Raw genomic sequence first — 19,880 nt, 5'->3', positions numbered from 1 at the left:
GGGATACTGTGTTCTTTTCCTTGCGCTTAGAGAAAGAACAGACTCGCAGGTCCATTAGTGCTGTGTGGTCTTTCTCTCTCTCCTACAGAGAGCATTTCAGACAGACTTTTTTGGGGAGAGATAAGAAGATGAGAGCTCTTTGGGGAGCACTGCATCAAATACCTCCAGTTGAAGAAAAGAACAGAGCCCCTCGCTCGCTCGCTTTCACTCTCAATTTCAATTGAACAGTTTATTGGCATGGGAAACAAACGTTTACATTTACAAAGTAAGTGAAATAGATAATAAACAAAAGTGAAATAATCAATCAAAAATGAACAGTAAACATTACACTCACAAAAGTTCCAAAAGAATAAAGACATTTATTCTTTTTTTGTACTTTAACAATGTCTATATACAGAATAAATAAATCAACATAAATATAGGTTGTATTTACAATGGTGTTTGTTCTTCACTGGTTGTCCTTTTCTTGTGGCAACAGGTCACACATCTTGCTGCTGTGATGGCACACTGTGGTTTTTCAACCAATAGATATGGGAGTTTATCAAAATTGGATGTGTTTTTCGAATTCTTTGTGGGTCTGAGTAATCTGAGGGAAATATGTGTCTCTAATATGGTCATATATTTGTCAGGAGGTTAGGAAGTGCAGCTCAGTTTCCACCTCATTTTGTGGGCAGTGTGCACATGGCCTTTCTCAATAGCAAGGCTATGCTCACGGAGTCTGTACATAGTCAAAGATTTCCTTCATTTTGGGTCAGTCTCAGTGGTCAGGTATTCTGCCACTGTGTACCCAAATTTTTGTAATTTCTTAAGTAATTGTATTTTTTTGCTCTCTCTCTCTCTCTCTCTCTCTCTCTCTCTCTCAGTGCATGCTGGGAGTTTTTTAGAGTTTGAGTGTTTGGTGTGGAGGGCTCTGTCCTAACTAACTTTCTTGATATTTTTTGGGGGCTTTTCTTTCAATTCTCTTTTTCTATGGTGGAGGGTTAATGAACTATTTGTTTTAGCGGTATCCACAGTTTTTTCAAAGTTAGGGTGGAAGAGGACAGAGTTTTAGTTTCCTGGGGTTTGGAAGGTGTTGTGTGCGCGATGGCTTCTCAGCCTAGCGCGGAGGAGACACTGTCTATACGGCATGGATGCAGGTGTGTTCCTGAGAATGGAGTTAAGGTGGAGGAGGTTCTGCTTGCTGTCGGTGAACAGGTAGGAGCTGAATTTATACATTCTGCTTCTAGAATGAACAAAGCTGTGTTTGTGTTCATGAAAAGAGCAAATTTGGCTGGTAGGCTAATTGCTAGTGGAATATTTGTAAGGAATGTGTTGGTGCCAGTTTCACCTTTCTCTACCCCTTCGACAAGAGTGGTAGTTGCAAATTTGCCTCCGTTTATTACGGATGATAAAATCAGGAAAGAGCTGAGTCGTTTTGGTAAGTTTGCTAGCGGTTTTTAAGCAAGTTGTTTCGTTCCGGAGGCAAGTGTTTGTTTCTGAATGACAATGAGCAACAGCTAAATGTGCATTTTAAAGTGAGGCACGGGGAGGTGCTCTATCCAGGGTTTGCCAGCACAGATAGTCTACGGTGTTTTGAGTGTGGGGATTTGGGGCATAAGAGTTTTGCGTGCCCACATAAAGCGCGTAGACAAGGTAAGGGTACAAGCGCCAGTGGGGGAAATCGAGGTCAACGTGCATGGGGTAATGAGATGCAGAGGTCATGCCAGGGATGGTGATGTAGATGAGGCTGGGCCTAGTCATGCCAGGGATGGTGGTATAGATGAGGCTGGGCCTAGTCATGCAATAGATGGTGGTGTAGATGAGGCTGGGCCTAGTCAGGCTAGAGATGGTGGTGTAGATGAGGCTGGGCCTAGTCAGGCTAGAGATGGTGGGGTAGCTGAGGCTGGGTCTAGTCCGGCTAGAGATGGTGGGGTGGGGTAGCAGAGGCTGGGTCTAGTCAGGCTAGAGATGGTGGGGTAGCGGAGGCTGGGTCTAGTCCGGCTAGAGATGGTGGGGTAGCGGAGGCTGGGTCTAGTCAGGCTAGAGATGGTGGGGTAGCGGAGGCTGGGTCTAGTCAGGCTAGAGATGGTGGGGTAGAGGAGGCTGAGTCTAGTCAGGCTATGGATGGTGGTGTAGCTGAGGCTGGGTCTAGTCAGGCTAGAGATGGTGGTGTAGATGAAGCTGGGTCTAGTCAGGCTAGAGATGGTGGGGTAGCTGAGGCTGGGTCTAGTCAGGCTAGAGATGGTGGGGTAGCGGAGGCTGGGTCTAGTCAGGCTAGAGATGGTGAGGTAGCGGAGGCTGGGTCTAGTCAGGCTAGAGATGGTGAGGTAGCGGAGGCTGGGTGTAGTCAGGGGTCTAGTCAGGCTAGAGATGGAGGGATTTTCGTGACAAAATATCTTGTTTAAAACGTTTTTTTTTTCATACAAAAATTAAAATAGCGCCCCCTATATCCAAGAAGTTAAAGCAGAAATTAACAACATGGGTTTTGTCTTTATAAATGTGTATGCGCCTTACACAGGGAGAGAAAGAGGGGTTCTATTTGGGAGTCTTAGCCAGGAACTCTCACAGGTAGCGCCTGAGGAGACGCTGGTGGTCGGAGGGGACTGGAACTTTACAATGGATTTGACAAAAGGCAGAAATGGGGAAGAGCCTCATTCAGTGTCAGTGGGAGTGTTAAGGGACATCATTAATCAGTTCGACCTAGTGGATGTTTGGAGAACTAAACATCCAAACACAAGACAGTATACATGGGTGAAAGTTTTTGGGGCTAGGGGGAGTGCAGGCCGACTTGATCGTTTTTACATGTCTAGGAATCGGAGCAACTGGCTTTTGGGCGCTACCATTCTCCCAGTGGGGTTTTCGGATAACCACATAACCATGGCTCGGCTGTCTATTTCACTAGGGCCCCGACAGGCATCTTATTGGAAGTTCAATGTAAAACTCTTACAAGATGCCACTTTTTGCTTAGGTTTCCAGACCTTTTGGGAAGGGTGGGGGCAGCGAAGAGAGGAGTATGAGTCTCTGAGTCAATGGTGGGATGTGGGGAAAGTCCAATTTCGGCTTTTCTGTCAACAATACACAGCACTCTCATCCTCAGAGGCTAGGAGAGTATTGGGGGAACTAGAGCGTTGTATTAGTGAGATGGAGGTAGAGATGGTGGGGCAAGGTAATGTAGGCCTCCAGGCTAATTTAGCTGAATTACGTAGGGACCTGGGCAGTTTTTTCCAGGTTAAAGCAAAGGGAGCACTTGTAATTGGACAGGACTTCTTTTGCGTGTTGCGTGAATGCGTCGGGGTAGGAGAGTTGCCGATGAGATGCCGTCGGGCAGCTCTGACTCTCCTGCCCAAAAAAGGGGACTTGTGTGAACTTAAGAACTGGAGGCCTGTGGCATTACTCTGTGCGGACTACAAGATATTTGCCAAGGTCCTCTCTAACAGACTGAAATCCCATCTGGGCTCGATAGTACATAAGGACCAAACATATTGTGTACTGGGACACTAAATCACGGACAACTTGTTCTTAATCAGGGACATGTTGGACTTGTTGAGAGGTTCTAATGTGAACATTGGACTGGTCTCTTTAGATCAAGAGGCTTTTGATAGAGTGCACCATGAGTATCTGTTTAATGTGATGTCTGTGTTTGGGTTTGGAGAAAGGATTTTGGCCTGTGTGAAGATTTTGTATGCTGGGACGTCATGTATGGTCAAGCTGGGAGGGGGGCTCAGTAGTCCAGTCTGGGTGAGACGGGGCATTAGACAGGGATGCCCTCTATCTGGGCAGTTATACACACTAGCCATTGAGACTTTTTTGGGACTGCTACGCAGGAGACTGCAGGGAGTGTGCTGGACAGGCATGGAATATGGTGACAGGCATAGCAGTGTCAGCATATGTAGATGATGTTTCTGTGATGGTCAGGGATGGTCAGGATATGCAGGCACTGGAGACTAGTCTGAAGATGTACGAGGGAGCTTCTTCAGCTAAGGTGAACTGGGGCAAGAGCAGACCTGCAACACAAGCTGGTGGACATTTTCTGGTTGGGCCTTCACTGGCTGAGGGCGGCAGGGTTTTACATGACCATCCACGAAGGAGGACAGGGCCTGGTGGAACTGGAGAGCAGGATGGCTGCTTTCAGGCTAAAGGCGGTGCAGAGACTGCTGTACCATACTGATGTTGGCTGGAGGGAACCAGCACTACGGAGGAGAGCTGGCGGATTAGCGTTGGACCGGCAGCTGTTCCTCATGAAGCTGGAGAGGCTGAGTACAGCAGGTCTCTCTGATTTTTATTCTGCAGTGCTTAGGGCCTGGCAGCTACTAAGGCCCACAGGAGAAGGGGGTGTGGAGCCTGGGCTGTGGGTGTGGGAGGAGCCTATCTTCCACAACCCAGCCATCCCTTTGAGATCGGTTCAGTCGGCCACCCTGCAGAGGCAACTGATGGCAGCGGGTTTACTAAGGCTGGGTGACCTGCGAGTGCTGGGAAAGGAGGGGTGGAAAACCCCAGAAGTCTTGGCACAACAACAGGAATAAAGTCTCTTAGGCTGCTGGAGAGATTCCTGGAAGAGGCCCAGGAGGCACTGTCTGAGCAAGTAAGGGGGTGTTTGAGCGGCCAAAGGGGGAGGGGCCACCAATGTTTCCACCACTGCAGGTGATGGCAGAGACTGGAGACTGGCAAGGGGGTCTGGAGGACTTGTTAGATTTGAACACTCCGAGCCTGGGGGAGTTTGAGGATGTGGGAGGTAAAGCCCTCTACAACCTCTGCATTAAGGTTAGGAACATTAGGAGCCTGGGGGAGTTTGAGGATGTGGGAGGTAAAGCCCTCTACAACCTCTGCATTAAGGTTAGGAACATTAGAAGCCTAACAGGAGTGAAGGCACATCAGTGGCAGGGGGTATGTGGGGAGGAGAGTATGGTGGGTTTTAGGTGGAGGGGGCTCTACAAACCCCCAGTACCAAAGAGGTCAGGGGACCTCCAGTGGAGGGTTCTACATGGAGCCCTGGCCACTAACAGCTGGTTGAACCGAGAATCGGGCAGGGGTGTCCTTTCTGTGTGATGAAAGGAACTGTGATGTGTCTTCTGTGTGCACCAGGTTAATGCCATTAATGTCTCTGGTGGAATGTCTGTGTGAGAGGTTGGGGGGGGTTACTGTTGGGATGTTCATAATGGGATACAGGTATCGATTAAGGAGAAGGCCAAATGGGTTTTGTTGAATTTTCTGTTTGCTCAGGCGAAGTTGGCTATTTGGCTAACAAAGAGGAACGGGGTCAAAGTTGGGGGGGTAACAGACCCTTTACTATTGTTTAATGGGATGGTCTCTGCGCGCCTTAGGGTTGAGTTTGAGTTCTATAGAATGATAAAATGTGTGGAGATGTTTCAGGAGATATGGTGTGTTGGGGGGGGCTGTCTGTATAGCTGGGGAAGATGTTTTGGATATACGGTTGTAGAAGTGGTGAGTTGTTTTGGGTATTGTGATGTTGGTTTGTATCATAGGGTAGAGGGCAAGCTGAGTATGGTACATGTATGCAGTACAGGATATATTTTGGTGTTTTATTTTTAAGGGGGGGTGAGTTTTAAATTAAATTAAAGTCTCTCTCTCTGTGTTTTATCTGTGTGTTTATCTGTGTGTTTTATCTGTGTGTGTGCCCATTGTGTCTATCGATGGGAAACATCATAAACGATTCATCCACAGATGCCAGCTGTAAGAGCACTGGTCCATGTTCAAGGACTTGAGACAGTAGTGGGTCTATTGTATAATATTCATGGTAAAGAATAAATGGAATATATTACGTGGTGCATCTGAAATGGCACCCTATTCCTTACAGGGCTTTTGAACAGGGCCCTGTGTGTATTCAGCAAGGTTCTGTACTATTAAATCAAATGTTATACACATATTTAGCAGATGTTATTGCGGGTGTAGTGAAATGCTTGTCTAAACGATGGTGTGAGATATATATATATATATATATATATATATAATGAATGGATATTGGCAGAAGCAGCTATGCCAAAAGCCATTCACAAAACTACAGAACATTATGATCAGTAATTTCCTTGGCAGCTACTGCTTGGCTCCTTATCTTGGAGTCATCAGAACTATTGAAGTTGTAGATCATGAGATAACAAATGCTCTCACTCACGTATTTAGGTTGCCTACACTCTTAAAATAAAAGGCTATCTACAACCCAAAAGGATTATCTGGCTGTCCCCGTAGGAGAACCATTTGAAGAACCCTATTTTTCCCCGAGTAGAACCCTTTTGGATTCCATGTAGAACCCTTTCTACAGAGGGTTTTACCTGGAACCCAAAAGGTTTCTCCAGTGTTGACAGCTGAAGAACCCTTTTTGAACCCATTTTTGTATGACTGTATCTAAATAAATGACAACAGACTTGCAGGTATTTTGCTCTATTTGGATTCTTCAGCCTCCCATATTTCCAATGTGCCTGTGAAGTAGCTTACAAAGCCAGACAACAACAGCAGAGGGCAAAGATAGCTATTATATGGGAGCATAACCTGCCTTTGGCTGTGTTGTTCTGCTGTCCAAGGGCCACTCTCTGAAGTTTGCTCCACCAGCCTTGCCACCCTTACCAAAACACATTCTATATGTGTGTGGGTGTGTGTGTCTCTCTCTCTCTCTCTCTCTTTGTGTGTGTGTGTGTGTGAGTGTCTGTCTGTGTGTCACGCCCTGACCGTAGATTGCTTTGTATTTTTCTATGTTTAGTTTGGTCAGGGTGTGATGTGGGTGGGTATTCTATGTTTTTTATTTCTATGTGTTCGGCCTGGTATGGTTCTCAATCAGAGGCAGCTGTCAATCGTTGTCTCTGATTGAGAACCATACCATTTTCTGTTTTGTGTTGCTGCACCTTACAGGACTGTTTCATTTCCATTTCACTCTCTTTGTTATTTTGTTTAGTGTTTCTGTTCTAATAAAATAACACGGACACGTACCACGCTGCATGTTGGTCCGATCCTTCCTACTACTCGTCAGAAGAGGAAGAAAACCGTTACACTGTGTGTGTATTGTGTTTCTGTCCGTCTTGTTTAACAGTAGGGGCGCTCTCCTTTCCCTCACGTAAACAAACAGCCCATGGCTGCCAGATCAGAGATTAGACAACAGGCCCAAGGGAGTATGACTGTCTCTGTGAATCTACCCACAAAACAACATGGCTATTTGTATCTGTTTGGGAGTAACGTAGCAGGATGATAGATCATTTATAATTGACTATTCTATCTTTATATTCTATGCAGCAGCGTACTGTAACGGCTATGCATAGAGATCCTTATTTGAGTAGTCTTCTTCGTGTTCTCCTTCATTTATCTGGTGCTAATTTGAATCAACACTATAGTTACACTGTACCTACCAATGTATGTACTGGTTTATCTAATGGGTTTAAGACAGCATAAGTTGATATCAGGTTAAACCATTTAAGTACTATGCAGTGTTTCAAACTTCTAAATTAAAGGGTTTGCTGTTAATGGGAGCCACAAAGAAACATTTGGAGATTGATGAGCTGTAACACATTATCATTCAGTTCACTAGTTCCACATGGGGGGTGGGCCAGAGGCCAGTCGTGGTGAAAGGTGAGGGCCCAGTGCCCTCGGTACGAGAGACAAAAAAAACTCGTGTTGATGCTCCACAGCACAGGGAGAAAACACACAGCGTACTTGACTGTTTTAGGGCAGATGCTTATCTTCTGAGACGTTTGTTGTTTGTTTCTGAATGGGAGTTGTACTGTGTTTATTTGGGGATTTCCCGTCTTTTCACAGTTCATTGACTTTATTGCTAGAAAAGAACTCAGCGAATGGTGAATACTCTGTGACTATTTGCACTTATTTGTATGGCCTAAGTACGTTGTGAGATTTGGCACTACTTGGTTCTGATTTGGTTCTAATAGTCCTGTGTGGCACAGTTGGTAAAAGCATGGCGCCCAGCAACAGGGTCGTGGGATTGAATGCAAAAATGTGTGCACACACTGCACTGTAAGTCGCGTTTGATAAAAGTGTCGGCTAAATAAGTGTAGGCTAAAATTTCCAACAAAGATGGTTATTCACAAGACCTTTTTTTTTACCTTCAGTTCCCGTCTCCCTGCTACCCTCAGGCCCATGAGAACCTGGAGGAGTCCAGGCTGGAGGCAGTGAGTGACAACAACATGGAGCTTGTGCAGGACATCCTGAAGGTGCTCACTCCCCTCACACACAGGAACAAGGCTGCAGACGAACTGGCACGCATACTGAAGGAGCCACACTTCCAGGTCTAAAACACTCAATGTTTTAAGCTTTTATCAGGGCTTATCTAGGACAAGTTCCCTCCTGTCTACGTAATCGTATTCATTATGATCTGAATGGCCACTCCTACTGTGGGACTTCTACACAGAGTTTTTTTTTGACCCATTCTCCAAGAACTTTACCTTATTGAGGGAAAAGTGACCTAACTTATGTAGCTACCATGGATGGCATGCTACCGTGTTTAATGTATCGAATGCCATCTTCTTAAGATCAGTTGTGAATCTTACTAGATCAATTCCATCCTACAGTATGTGTCATGCAATCATCAACATCATTATCCTCTGCCCCTATTGGTCCACACACAGTCTCTCCTGGAAACCCATGATTCGGTGGCATCCAAGACCTTTGAGACTCCTCCTCCCAGCCCCTGTTCCTTCATGGACGCTGCCTTCAACACCCAGCCTGTAGCCCCAGACGCAGTCAGGATGGTGGGCATCCGCAAGGTGTCTGGAGAGCACCTGGTAAGACTCAGTGAGGGGCAAGAAATGCTGGACACCCTGGCAGCCATTTTGAAATGGCTTACTTTACAGTGGCTTACAGTGTAACTGTTTGTTGTGTTTGTGAGTATGTTTCTTAATGAAATTAAAAAACAAAATGGCAGTCCTTGTTATACCTTTGTAGGTCCTTCCACTCAGTATCATGGATTTGTTACTTTTCTTTGACTCTGCTCATGTAGTTAAAATCTGCAATGTAAAATAAAGTGCTATATCTTTGCCTTTGTAGGGTGTGACGTTTCGGGTAGAGAGCGGAGAGCTGGTGATCGCCCGCATCCTCCACGGCGGGATGATCGACCAGCAGGGCCTCCTCCACGTCGGTGACATTATCAAGGAGGTGAACGCGAAAGAGGTGGGCAACGACCCCAAGGTGCTCCAGCAGATGCTGAAAGAGGCCAGCGGCAGTGTGGTGCTCAAGATCCTCCCCAGCTACCAGGAGCCTCACACCCCACGCCAGGTGAGTTGACCCATGATTTCTCTGTGACCCCATACAGTGAACCATATGACCTGCCATCCAGGACCCTCTATACCAGTCAGTGTCAGATGAAGGCCCTAAACATTTTCAGAAGACTCCAACCACCCAAGTCATAGACTGTTCTCTCTGCTACTGCACGGCAAGCTGTACCTCTGCTCCAAGTCTGGAGCCAATAGACCCTGAACAACTTGCAACTCCAAACCATACGACTGTTAAGTAGTTAGTTAAATAGTTGACCAAATAGCTACCCAAAATAAAGAATTCAGACCCCTTCCCCTTTTCTACATTTTGTCACATTACAGTCTTTTTCTAAAATGGATTAAATAAATAAAATCCTCATCAATCTACACACAATGCCCCTTGACAAAGCAAAAACATGTTTTTAGAAATGTTTGCAAATGTATTAAAAATTAAAAACAGAAATACCTTATTTACCCATAGTTTCTTCAGCTGTCCTTGTGGCTGGTCTCAGACAATTCCACAGGTGAAGAAGCCAGATGTGGAGGTCATGGGCTGGCGTGGTATCGCGTGGTCTGCTGTTGTGAGGCAGGTTGGACATGCTGCGAAATTATCTAAAATGACATTGGAGGCGGCTTATGATAGAGACATGAACATTCAATTATTTAGACATTTCTTCAGTCAGCATACCAATTGCACTCTCCATCAAAACTTGAGACATCTGTGGCATCGTGTTGTGTGACAAAACTGCACATTTTAGAGTGGCCTTTTATTGTCCCCAGCACAAGGTGCACTTGTTTAATGATCATGCTGTTTAATCAGCTTTTTGATATGCCAACCCAGACAGGTGGATGGATTATCTTGCCAAAGAGAAAAGCTCACTAACTGGGATGTAAACAAATTTGTGCACAACATTTGCAAGAAAGAAGATTTTTATGCTTTTGGGAAATTTCTGGGATATTTTTTTTCAGCTCATGGAACATGGGACCAACACTTTACATGTTGCGTTTAATTTTTGGTTCAGTATAAATGTAACCCTAGCCCATATCTGTTTTGGGATTTCTGTATATCTGAAAGCATTTTATATGTGTATCCAATATGCCAAAAACGTCCACTTAGCCTATCAAATCTTTTCAGATTTACATGAAATTCTATTTGGTTTTTCAGAAAATACTGTAGAGCCAATGTCTCCCTCCTGCAGTCTTTAACCTTGTGTCTCCTTCCAAGAATACACATCCAATGCAACCTCTTCAAGTGAGTGCTATGGTGGCATTTATTGTCATGAATATTGCCTTGGATGCAGCTCTGCAGAGTGGTAAACTTAACCTTAACCACACTGCTAATGCTAATGTCAAACCCTAACCTTAGATTAAGACCAAAAAGCACATTTACATTTTCCTGAATTTGTACGATATATCCAATTTTGACTTTGTAGCTGGTCCATCTAGTGGAAATCACTCAGTTCTGCCTGCAGACCAAGATTCATGACAATTAACATCAACCTGCCAATTGCCTTGGCAATTTTACTTTTACAATTTTGTGAGATTTTTTTATATATTTTTTAAGTGTAATCCTACTAATGGCTTTTCTCTCATGAATAATGAATTAGCTACTGGAGTCACCGTGAGGATGAGAGAGCAAAAAGACCAAAAAGGGCCAGAAAAACAGAAAAAGATCTGTACAGTACATCTGTTCCAACTAGAAAGAAAATGTTTCAATCGGTTATTTCAACCCACAGACTCAGCATTCAGTTGACAAAAATAGTTATTCAAAATAGTGTATGCACCCTAAATGAATACACCTAAAACACATTACTGGTTACTATTAGTCCCCTTGAACCTTTCCGCCCAGCCTTTGGATTCCTTGTTAGTATAGTGTCCTTAGCTCTGTGAGTCTAGCTAATGGACCCAGAATCTCTGAGGAGTCAACCCACTGGGCACAGATGTCAATTCAATGTCTATTCCACGTTGGTTCAATGTCATTTCATGAAATGATGTTGAAACACGGTTGTTCCAACCAGTGTGTGCCCAGTGGGAAAGAGTGTGAGAGATTGATTGTACTCAGTGGCATCATGACCCAAATGAAATAAATAACAATAAAATGTTTTCTCAGATACACAGGATAGGTACAGTGAAAGGTTTTCTTTTGCAGGGTCAGCCATAGTAATACAGAAGCCCTGGTGCAAATGAGGGTTAAGTGCCTTGCTCAAGGGCACATCGACAGATTTTTCACCTTATCGGCTGGAGTATTTGAACCAGCGACTCTTCGGTAACTGACCCAGAGATCAAGGAAAAGCTCACAGGACTTCACACCTCTCTCAAATAGCAGTAATTCATGGCATGCTAATAGCCCACAGCTCTGTACTGTCCATCCAGTCCACTGACATTTTGAAATCAGTCCCTGGGCTATTCTTTTGGAAATTACATTTGGCGCATTTCAAAAGGTTCTGAGAAGAAAATGTAGAGGTTACGGCATTGAAATGCTTCCTGGCGACCGGCGAGGGTCCATTTTGAAGTATTTTGATCTCCGGAGGCGACTTCAGGCTGTCCAAACCGAGAGTTGCAGCAAAATGGCTTCTCTGCAAGGGAGAGAGATGACAGATGAGATGCTATTGTCTGTTTGTGCAGACATTTCCCTTGCCTCTCAAAACTGCTCCATCATCATAACACATTTTCAAATCAAATCAAATTGTATTTGTCACATACACATGGTTAGCAGATGTTAATGCGAGTGTAGCGAAATGCTTGTGCTTCTAGTTCGGACAATGCGTTAATAACCAATGAGTAATCTAACCTAACAATTCCACAACTACTACCTTATACACACAAGTGTAAAGGGATAAAGAATATGTACATAAAGATATATGAATGAGTGATGGTACAGAACGGCATAGGCAAGATGCAGTAGATGGTATAGAGTACAGTATATACATATGAGATGAGTAATGTAGGGTATGTAAACATAAAAGTGGCATAGTTTAAAGTGGCTAGTGATACATGTATTACATAATAATGGCAAGATGCAGTAGATGGTATAGAGTACAGTATATACATATACACATGAGATGAGTAATGTAGGGTATGTAAACATTATATTAAGTGGCATTGTTTAAAGTGGCTAGTGATACATTTTTGACATCAATTTCCATTATTAAAGTGAGCTGGAGTTGAGTCAGTATGTTGGCAGCAGCCACTCAATGTTAGTGGTGGCTGTTTAACAGTCTGATGGCCTTGAGATAGAAGCTGTTTTTCAGTCTCTCGGTCCCTGCTTTAATGCACCTGTACTGATCTCGCCTTCTGGATGATAGCGGGGTGAACAGGCAGTGGCTCGGGTGGTTGTTGTCCTTGATGATCTTTATGTCCTTCCTGTGACATCGAGTGCTGTGTCCTGGAGGGCAGGTAGTTTGCCCCCGGTGATGCGTTGTGCAGACCTCACTACCCTCTGGAGAGCCTTACAGTTGTGTGCGGAGCAGTTGCCGTACCAGGCGGTGATACAGCCAGACAGGATGCTCTCGATAGTGCATCTGTAGAAGTTTGAGTGCTTTTGGTGACAAGCCAAATTTCTTCAGCCTCCTGAGGTTGAAGAGGCGCTACTGCGCCTTCTTCACAACACTGTCTTTGTGGGTGGACAAATTCAGTTTGTCCGTGATGGGTATGCCGAGGAACTTAAAACTTACTACCCTCTCCACTACTGTCCCGTCGATGTGGATAGGCGGGTGCTCCCTCTGCTGTTTCCTGAAGTCCACGATCATCTCTTTTGTTTTGTTGACGTTGAGTGTGAGTGTGAGGTTATTTTCCTGACACCACACTCCGAGGGCCCTCACCTCCTCCCTGTAGGCCGTCTCGTCGTTGTTGGTAATCAAGCCTACCACTGTAGTGTCGTCCGCAAACTTGATGATTGAGTTTGAGGCGTGCATGGCCACGCAGTCGTGGGTGAACATGGAGTACAGGAGAGGCCCCAGTGTTGAGGATCAGCGGGGTGGAGATGTTGTTACCTACCCTCACCACCTGGGGGCGGCCCGTCAGGAAGTCCAGTACCCAGTTGCACGGGGCGGGGTCGAGACCCAGGGTCTCGAGCTTGATGATGAGTTTGGAGGGTACTATGGTGATAAATGCTGAGCTGTAGTCGATGAACAGTATTCTTACATTGGTATTCCTCTTGTCCAGATGGGTTAGGGCAGTATGCAGTGTGGTTGAGATTGCATCGTCTGTGGACCTTTTGGGGCAGTAAGCAAATTGGAGTGGGTCTAGGGTGTCAGGTAGGGTGGAGATGATATGGTCCTTGACTAGTCTCTCAAAGCACTTCATGATGACGGAAGTGAGTGCTGCGGGGCGGTAGTCGTTTAGCTCAGTTACCTTAGCTTTCTTGGGAACAGGGACAATGGCGGCCCTCAACAATGAGATAAACAATTTGTACAAACACCGTAACATTACATTACATACAAGGCGCTTTGTGCAGGTGGGTGCTACACTACATTGATAATGGATGATACCTTCCTCTTAAGTGCTCAATTAATCCAGTCCATTAAAGAGATCCGCCCGGTATATTACGAAGTATCAACTTTAACTCCCATCTCTCTGTACTGTGCTGGTGTATGCTGAGGTGACTGAGCTAAGTACCAGTGTCCTGTCTGTGACTCCAAGTGACAACAGTTCCCTCCACATTGCTAAAATCACAGGGGGTAGAAGGGGTGATGGGAGGGCTAGAGTAGCTCAGGGGCTGAGGGGAGCATTTCATTCACACTTCAACTTGCTGCCATGAGTAATCACCATTGAGCATAGGGAAGGGTTGCCATGGCTACCTGTTTGGGCTCTAACTCCTTCCGACTCTTCCATTTTCAGGAGATGGGATACAGGGGTGGTGCTCTAGCTTTGTGTTGTCTGGGACAGTAAGAGGCAGATGAATGAGTTTCAAGTGAGCAAGGCTGTCTGATGTTGATGGTCTTGACCAGATACTGTAGCTATTCACCAGGAACCATTGAGACCACACACTGGTTGCCGGTATTGTGTTCACAGTAGTATGGCATGTAAACAAATACTGTAATAAAGTGATTAACGTAGCATTTTGAAGTAGGCAGTGTATTGAGCACTAGATATTATGTATCATGTTTAGATGGCGTTTACCTCTACTCAAGCTCTGACCTGTTCACCGAGCTCCCTCTCCATCTCCCTCAGGCGTATGTGAAGTGTCACTTTGACTACGACCCGTCCCATGACAACCTAATCCCCTGTAAGGAGGCAGGCCTGGGCTTCAGCAGTGGAGACATCCTGCAGCTTTTCAACCAGGAGGATCTCAACTGGTGGCAGGTCAGTCACTTCTAACGGACAACCACTGTTTAGTCTTTCACTTTATCATGTTTATCCTAAATAGTTTAAAAAATATATGTTGTGGTTGCAATGCAGTGATAGAAGCACTTTATGAATGTATTTCCACCACAGGCATGTCACCTAGTGGGGGGCAGTGCAGGCCTCATCCCTAGCCAGCTACTGGAGGAGAAGAGGAAGGCTTTTGTCAAGAGAGATCTGGAGCTGGTTACTACAGGTACTGTATATTATATACTGAGGATACAAAGGAGCTTGGCATCTTCTACACACTAAAGACAGCACTCAATTTACTCAAGTGGAACACATTTACTAGGCAAGTCAGTTAAGAACAAATTATTTACAATGACGGCCTACCCCAGCCAAACCCTAACCCGGATGACGCTGGGCCAATTGTGTGTCGCCCTATGGGACTCCCAATCCCAGCTGGTTGTGATACAGTCTGGAATCGAACCAGGGTCTCTAGTGTTGCCTCTAGCACTGCGATGCAGTGCCTTTAGACTGCTGCTCCACTCAGGAGTCCACATTTGTCAGGAAGATAAAACAAGAAAAACTCAAATGGGATAAGATTATATTTTTTTTATTGTCTGAATGCGCAAAATATGGTCCACCAACATGAAACATCAGTAGAATAAATTGGGACAAAATAAATACATTTTTTTTGTTCTGGGTGTTTTGTGTGCATACGTTTTGACTGCCTGCTTGTCCCCTCGTCACCCTTCAAGATGGTTGTTTAATCAGTGAAGAGGGACCAGCATGAAGCAGCAGACTTAGAAAGGCATGACTCAGAAAGGCAGGCTGTTCCTCGTTAAGCTCATTCTAGACAGGAGGTGCCAGGTCACATTCATACTGTAGTGTTCTCTTTCTGTCTGTAGCACAGGTGGTAGGTGGTGAGTCCCCCACTCCGCCCTGCCTGCAGCCACATGCTCTTCACTTCAGTAGAGGGAGGTGGGAGTCAGGCAATCCAGTAAGGCACTAAGACTGCCCTTGGACCTGTATGAGACAAATATGGGACACTTGTGGGGGCTATTCACGCAGTATATGATATGGCCATACAGTCGTGGCCAAGACTATTGGCTCCTTTGCACTTTTTTCAAATATGCACAATTTCTTCCAGAAAACGGTTTAAAAATAAAACATTTTGGTATCCAAATACGTATGTCTTCAGTGTGCAAAAAATAATAATAATAAAAATAAATGTATTTATATCTTAGCTTATTCCACAAAGAAATCCTAAAATGGCCCGGACAATATTATTTGCACCATCTAGAAGTAGTTAGATGTAATTAGATTTCAAGCAGGTGATTATCCTTTACTTTGGAATTGAACTCACCGGTGGTGAGTAGCAGGTGCCTGCAGTATAAACATCACATATTCATCCAGGTTAAATAGAGAAGAGGACTGGTACCTGTAGTAACCAGCTCCAGATCTTTCTTGACACTGTGTACCGCAACGAGCATGGACAAAAGAAAGAACCAGAGAATTATCTGAGGACGTCAGACACAAGATTATAGTCAAGCATGGGCAATCTCTAGGCTACAAGTCCCTCTCCAGAGACCTTGATGTTCCTGTTTCCACACAGAAGAGACGACTGGGCAGTGACAGAGATTCCCAGCCAGCCATACTGAAGAGACGACTGGGCAGTGACAGAGATTCCCAGCCAGCCATACTGAAGAGACAACTGGGCAGTGACAGAGATTCCCAGCCAGCCATACTGATGAGACGACTGGGAAGTGACAGAGATTCCCAGCCAGCCATACAGAAGAGACGACTGGGCAGTGACAGAGATTCCCAGCCAGCCATACTGAAGAGACGACTGGTCAGTGACAGAGATTCCCAGCCATACTGAAGAGACGACTGGGCAGTGACAGAGATTCCCAGCCAGCCATACTGAAGAGACGACTGGTCAGTGACAGAGATTCCCAGCCAGCCATACTGAAGAGACGACTGGTCAGTGACAGAGATTCCCAGCCAGCCATACTGAAGAGACGACTGGTCAGTGACAGAGATTCCCAGCCAGCCATACTGAAGAGACGACTGGTCAGTGACAGAGATTCCCAGCCATACTGAAGAGACGACTGGGCAGTGACAGAGATTCCCAGCCAGCCATACTGAAGAGACGACTGGGCAGTGACAGAGATTCCCAGCCAGCCATACTGAAGAGACGACTGGTCAGTGACAGAGATTCCCAGCCATACTGAAGAGACGACTGGGCAGTGACAGAGATTCCTGCCAGCCATACTGAAGAGACGACTGGGCAGTGACAGAGATTCCCAGCCAGCCATACTGAAGAGACGACTGGTCAGTGACAGAGATTCCCAGCCAGCCATACTGAAGAGACGACTGGTCAGTGACAGATATTCCCCCAGCCATACTGAAGAGACGACTGGGCAGTGACAGAGATTCCCAGCCAGCCATACTGAAGAGACGACTGGTCAGTGACAGAGATTCCCAGCCAGCCATACTGAAGAGACGACTGGTCAGTGACAGAGATTCCCAGCCAGCCATACTGAAGAGATGACTGGTCAGTGACAGATATTCCCAGCCAGCCATACAGAAGAGACGACTGGGCAGTGACAGAGATTCCCAGCCAGCCATACTGAAGAGACGACTGGTCAGTGACAGATATTCCCAGCCATACTGAAGAGACAACTGGGCAGTGACAGAGATTCCCAGCCAGCCATACTGAAGAGACGACTGGTCAGTGACAGATATTCCCAGCCAGCCATACTGAAGAGACGACTGGTCAGTGACAGATATTCCCAGCCAGCCATACTGAAGAGACGACTGGGCAGTGACAGAGATTCCCAGCCAGCCATACTGAAGAGACGACTGGTCAGTGACAGATATTCCCAGCCATACTGAAGAGACGACTGGTCCAGATATTCCCAGCCATACTGAAGAGACGACTGGGCAGTGACAGAGATTCCCAGCCAGCCATACTGAAGAGACGACTGGGCAGTGACAGAGATTCCCAGCCAGCCATACTGAAGAGACGACTGGGCAGTGACAGAGATTCCCAGCCAGCCATACAGAAGAGACGACTGGGCAGTGACAGAGATTCCCAGCCAGCCATACAGAAGAGACGACTGGGCAGTGACAGAGATTCCCAGCCAGCCATACTGAAGAGACGACTGGGCAGTGACAGAGATTCCCAGGTGTACTGTTGTAATCAAGTTGAACTGCCATCCTTTCTGTAATGCAGGGGTATTCAACCTGGAGTCTTATTTTTTATTTTATTATAGATATATATATATATATACACAAAAAAATAAGTTATTTTTTTATTCATGTTTTTATGAATATCACTAGAAACAGCAGAATAAGCACATTTTAATTGACTTATCTTCAGTAGAAAAGAGGAGAATAAAACTACTAGTAGGCTTTCTTCACTTGAACATACATTTTTGCCAACACATAGCTAAACTTTGTTTATACAGCTAAACAGCTGGAGTTACCTTTCTAGCTATTAGGCTATGTTAGAGTTACACTTCCTCTAACAAATCCAATGTGGGGAGGTCAAAATAATGAAAAACTATCTTCTAAATCCATTCATTATAAAATGTTGATTAGTTCTCCTTGCCATTATCTGTCACCTAATGATAAGACAAGACGTGGGAACATTTACATTTTTTGCTAATATATGAAGGGGGTCCCTGGGTCGCTGTTTGCCTGGGAGGAGGTTTCTGGGTAAGATTGAAGGCCCCTGTTGTAATGCATTGGCATACTCCCCTCTGGTGGTACAGGCTACATATTGCAGACTTGATTTATGATACAGAGCAGCAACATTGTAAAAGGCAGCCGACCCTGACTGGCAGGTACTATCCATTAAATTGATAAAGACTCAATTTAAGTGGGTTGAGAAGTATTGAATGAAGACAACATTTTGTGTGTTGCCTTTCTCAGGTCCTCTTTGTTCTGGAATGGGTGGGAAGAAGAAAAAAAAGATGATGTATCTGACAACCAAAAATGCAGGTAAGTTTTTTCGTGACAAAATGACAATTCGTAAACGTAACAATGTTTGAAACTGCTGCCATTGTATTCTTTACTTGTAAACTTTATTAGAAAACAGTGTAAACGGTTGTCAATGTGGTATGCTATATTGTGTATGTGCAGCATGAATTAGATTAGGTAAAGTAATACTGATAATAATACTGATTATGTGGATGTCTGATATCAATATGTTCCTGTTCAGAGTTTGATCGGCACGAGCTGAGGATCTACGAGGAGGTTGCCAAGGTTTCCCCGTTTCGCCGGAAGACGTTGGTTCTGATTGGAGCACAGGGAGTGGGCCGCCGTAGTCTAAAAAACAAACTGTTGGTGTCAGACCCCCTGCGCTACGGGACCACCATCCCCTGTGAGTAGCACTACAGTAGCATTTAACACAAGCCATTGACATTGACCATCCCCTGTGAGTAGCACTACAGTAGCATTTAACACTGACAAGCCATTGACATTGACCATCCCCTGTGAGTAGCACTACAGTAGCATTTAACACAAGCCATTGACATTGACCATCCCCTGTGAGTAGCACTACAGTAGCATTTAACACAAGCCATTGACATTGACCATCCCCTGTGAGTAGCACATTTAACACAAGCCATTGACATTGACCATTTAACACTGACAAGCCATTGACATTGACCATCCCCTGTGAGTAGCACTACAGTAGCATTTAACACAAGCCATTGACATTGACCATCCCCTGTGAGTAGCACTACAGTAGCATTTAACACAAGCCATTGACATTGACCATCCCCTGTGAGTAGCACTACAGTAGCATTTAACACAAGCCATTGACATTGACCCTCTGTGATTTATTATATTAAAACAAATATTTAAAAAACATACAATTTAGAAATACAAAATACTGTATTCACATTTGTATGAGATACAAGGGCTACATTTCTTTATTCTGTGTGCGTTGCTCAGCACCGTGCTTGTCAGTTGCTACACCTTTCTGTACATCACCCAACAACAACCGTCAATCTCTCTTTATTACCTGTTTCCAGTTACTTCGAGGAAACCCAAGGTGGATGAGAAGGATGGACAGATGTATTCGTTCATGACTCGCACTGAGATGGATACGGACATTAAGAACGGACGCTTCCTGGAGCACGGCGAGTACGACGGGAACCTCTACGGCACCAAGATCAACTCCATCCATGAGGTGGTGGATGCTGGAAAGATCTGCATCCTGGATGTCAACCCACAGGTAAACTATAGCATCTGGGCATCTTTATTCATTCATCGGTGTAATACTCCAGACACATTTTCTCTGCATCAATGTCTAGAGAAGAGGTTGATCTTGACCTTTTTTCTTTCTTTTTGAAAGGACAACAGAATTGGGTCCCCCCTTCGTATGTTATTGTTTTA

At 45.1% G+C, this 19,880-nt stretch overlaps 1 protein-coding gene across 4 annotated transcripts in view; it reads left to right on the top strand.

The window, feature by feature from the left end:
- The window catches only part of LOC112224098 (MAGUK p55 subfamily member 2-like), a 126,395-nt gene that overhangs the window by 100,246 nt on the left and 6,269 nt on the right, over nt 1-19,880 (top strand). For 2 of the 4 annotated variants that reach the window (XM_042305916.1, XM_042305915.1), the window contains 8 exons: nt 8,070-8,222; nt 8,562-8,717; nt 8,980-9,207; nt 14,358-14,489; nt 14,622-14,724; nt 18,411-18,479; nt 18,700-18,861; nt 19,517-19,719. In XM_042305916.1, coding sequence (XP_042161850.1) covers nt 8,070-8,222; nt 8,562-8,717; nt 8,980-9,207; nt 14,358-14,489; nt 14,622-14,724; nt 18,411-18,479; nt 18,700-18,861; nt 19,517-19,719 — 1,206 coding nt within the window. Of the gene's footprint in view, nt 1-8,045; nt 8,223-8,561; nt 8,718-8,979; nt 9,208-14,357; nt 14,490-14,621; nt 14,725-18,410; nt 18,480-18,699; nt 18,862-19,516; nt 19,720-19,880 lie in introns of all 4 variants that reach the window. The other 2 variants (XM_024387402.2, XM_024387401.2) reach the window with 1 other exon arrangement.

The sequence above is a fragment of the Oncorhynchus tshawytscha genome, linkage group LG25, assembly GCF_018296145.1.
Source record: "Oncorhynchus tshawytscha isolate Ot180627B linkage group LG25, Otsh_v2.0, whole genome shotgun sequence".
Classification (NCBI taxonomy): Eukaryota; Metazoa; Chordata; class Actinopteri; order Salmoniformes; family Salmonidae; genus Oncorhynchus; species Oncorhynchus tshawytscha.
The sequence above is the reverse complement of the archived record's forward strand: the minus strand, read 5'-3'. Positions and strand labels throughout refer to the sequence as shown.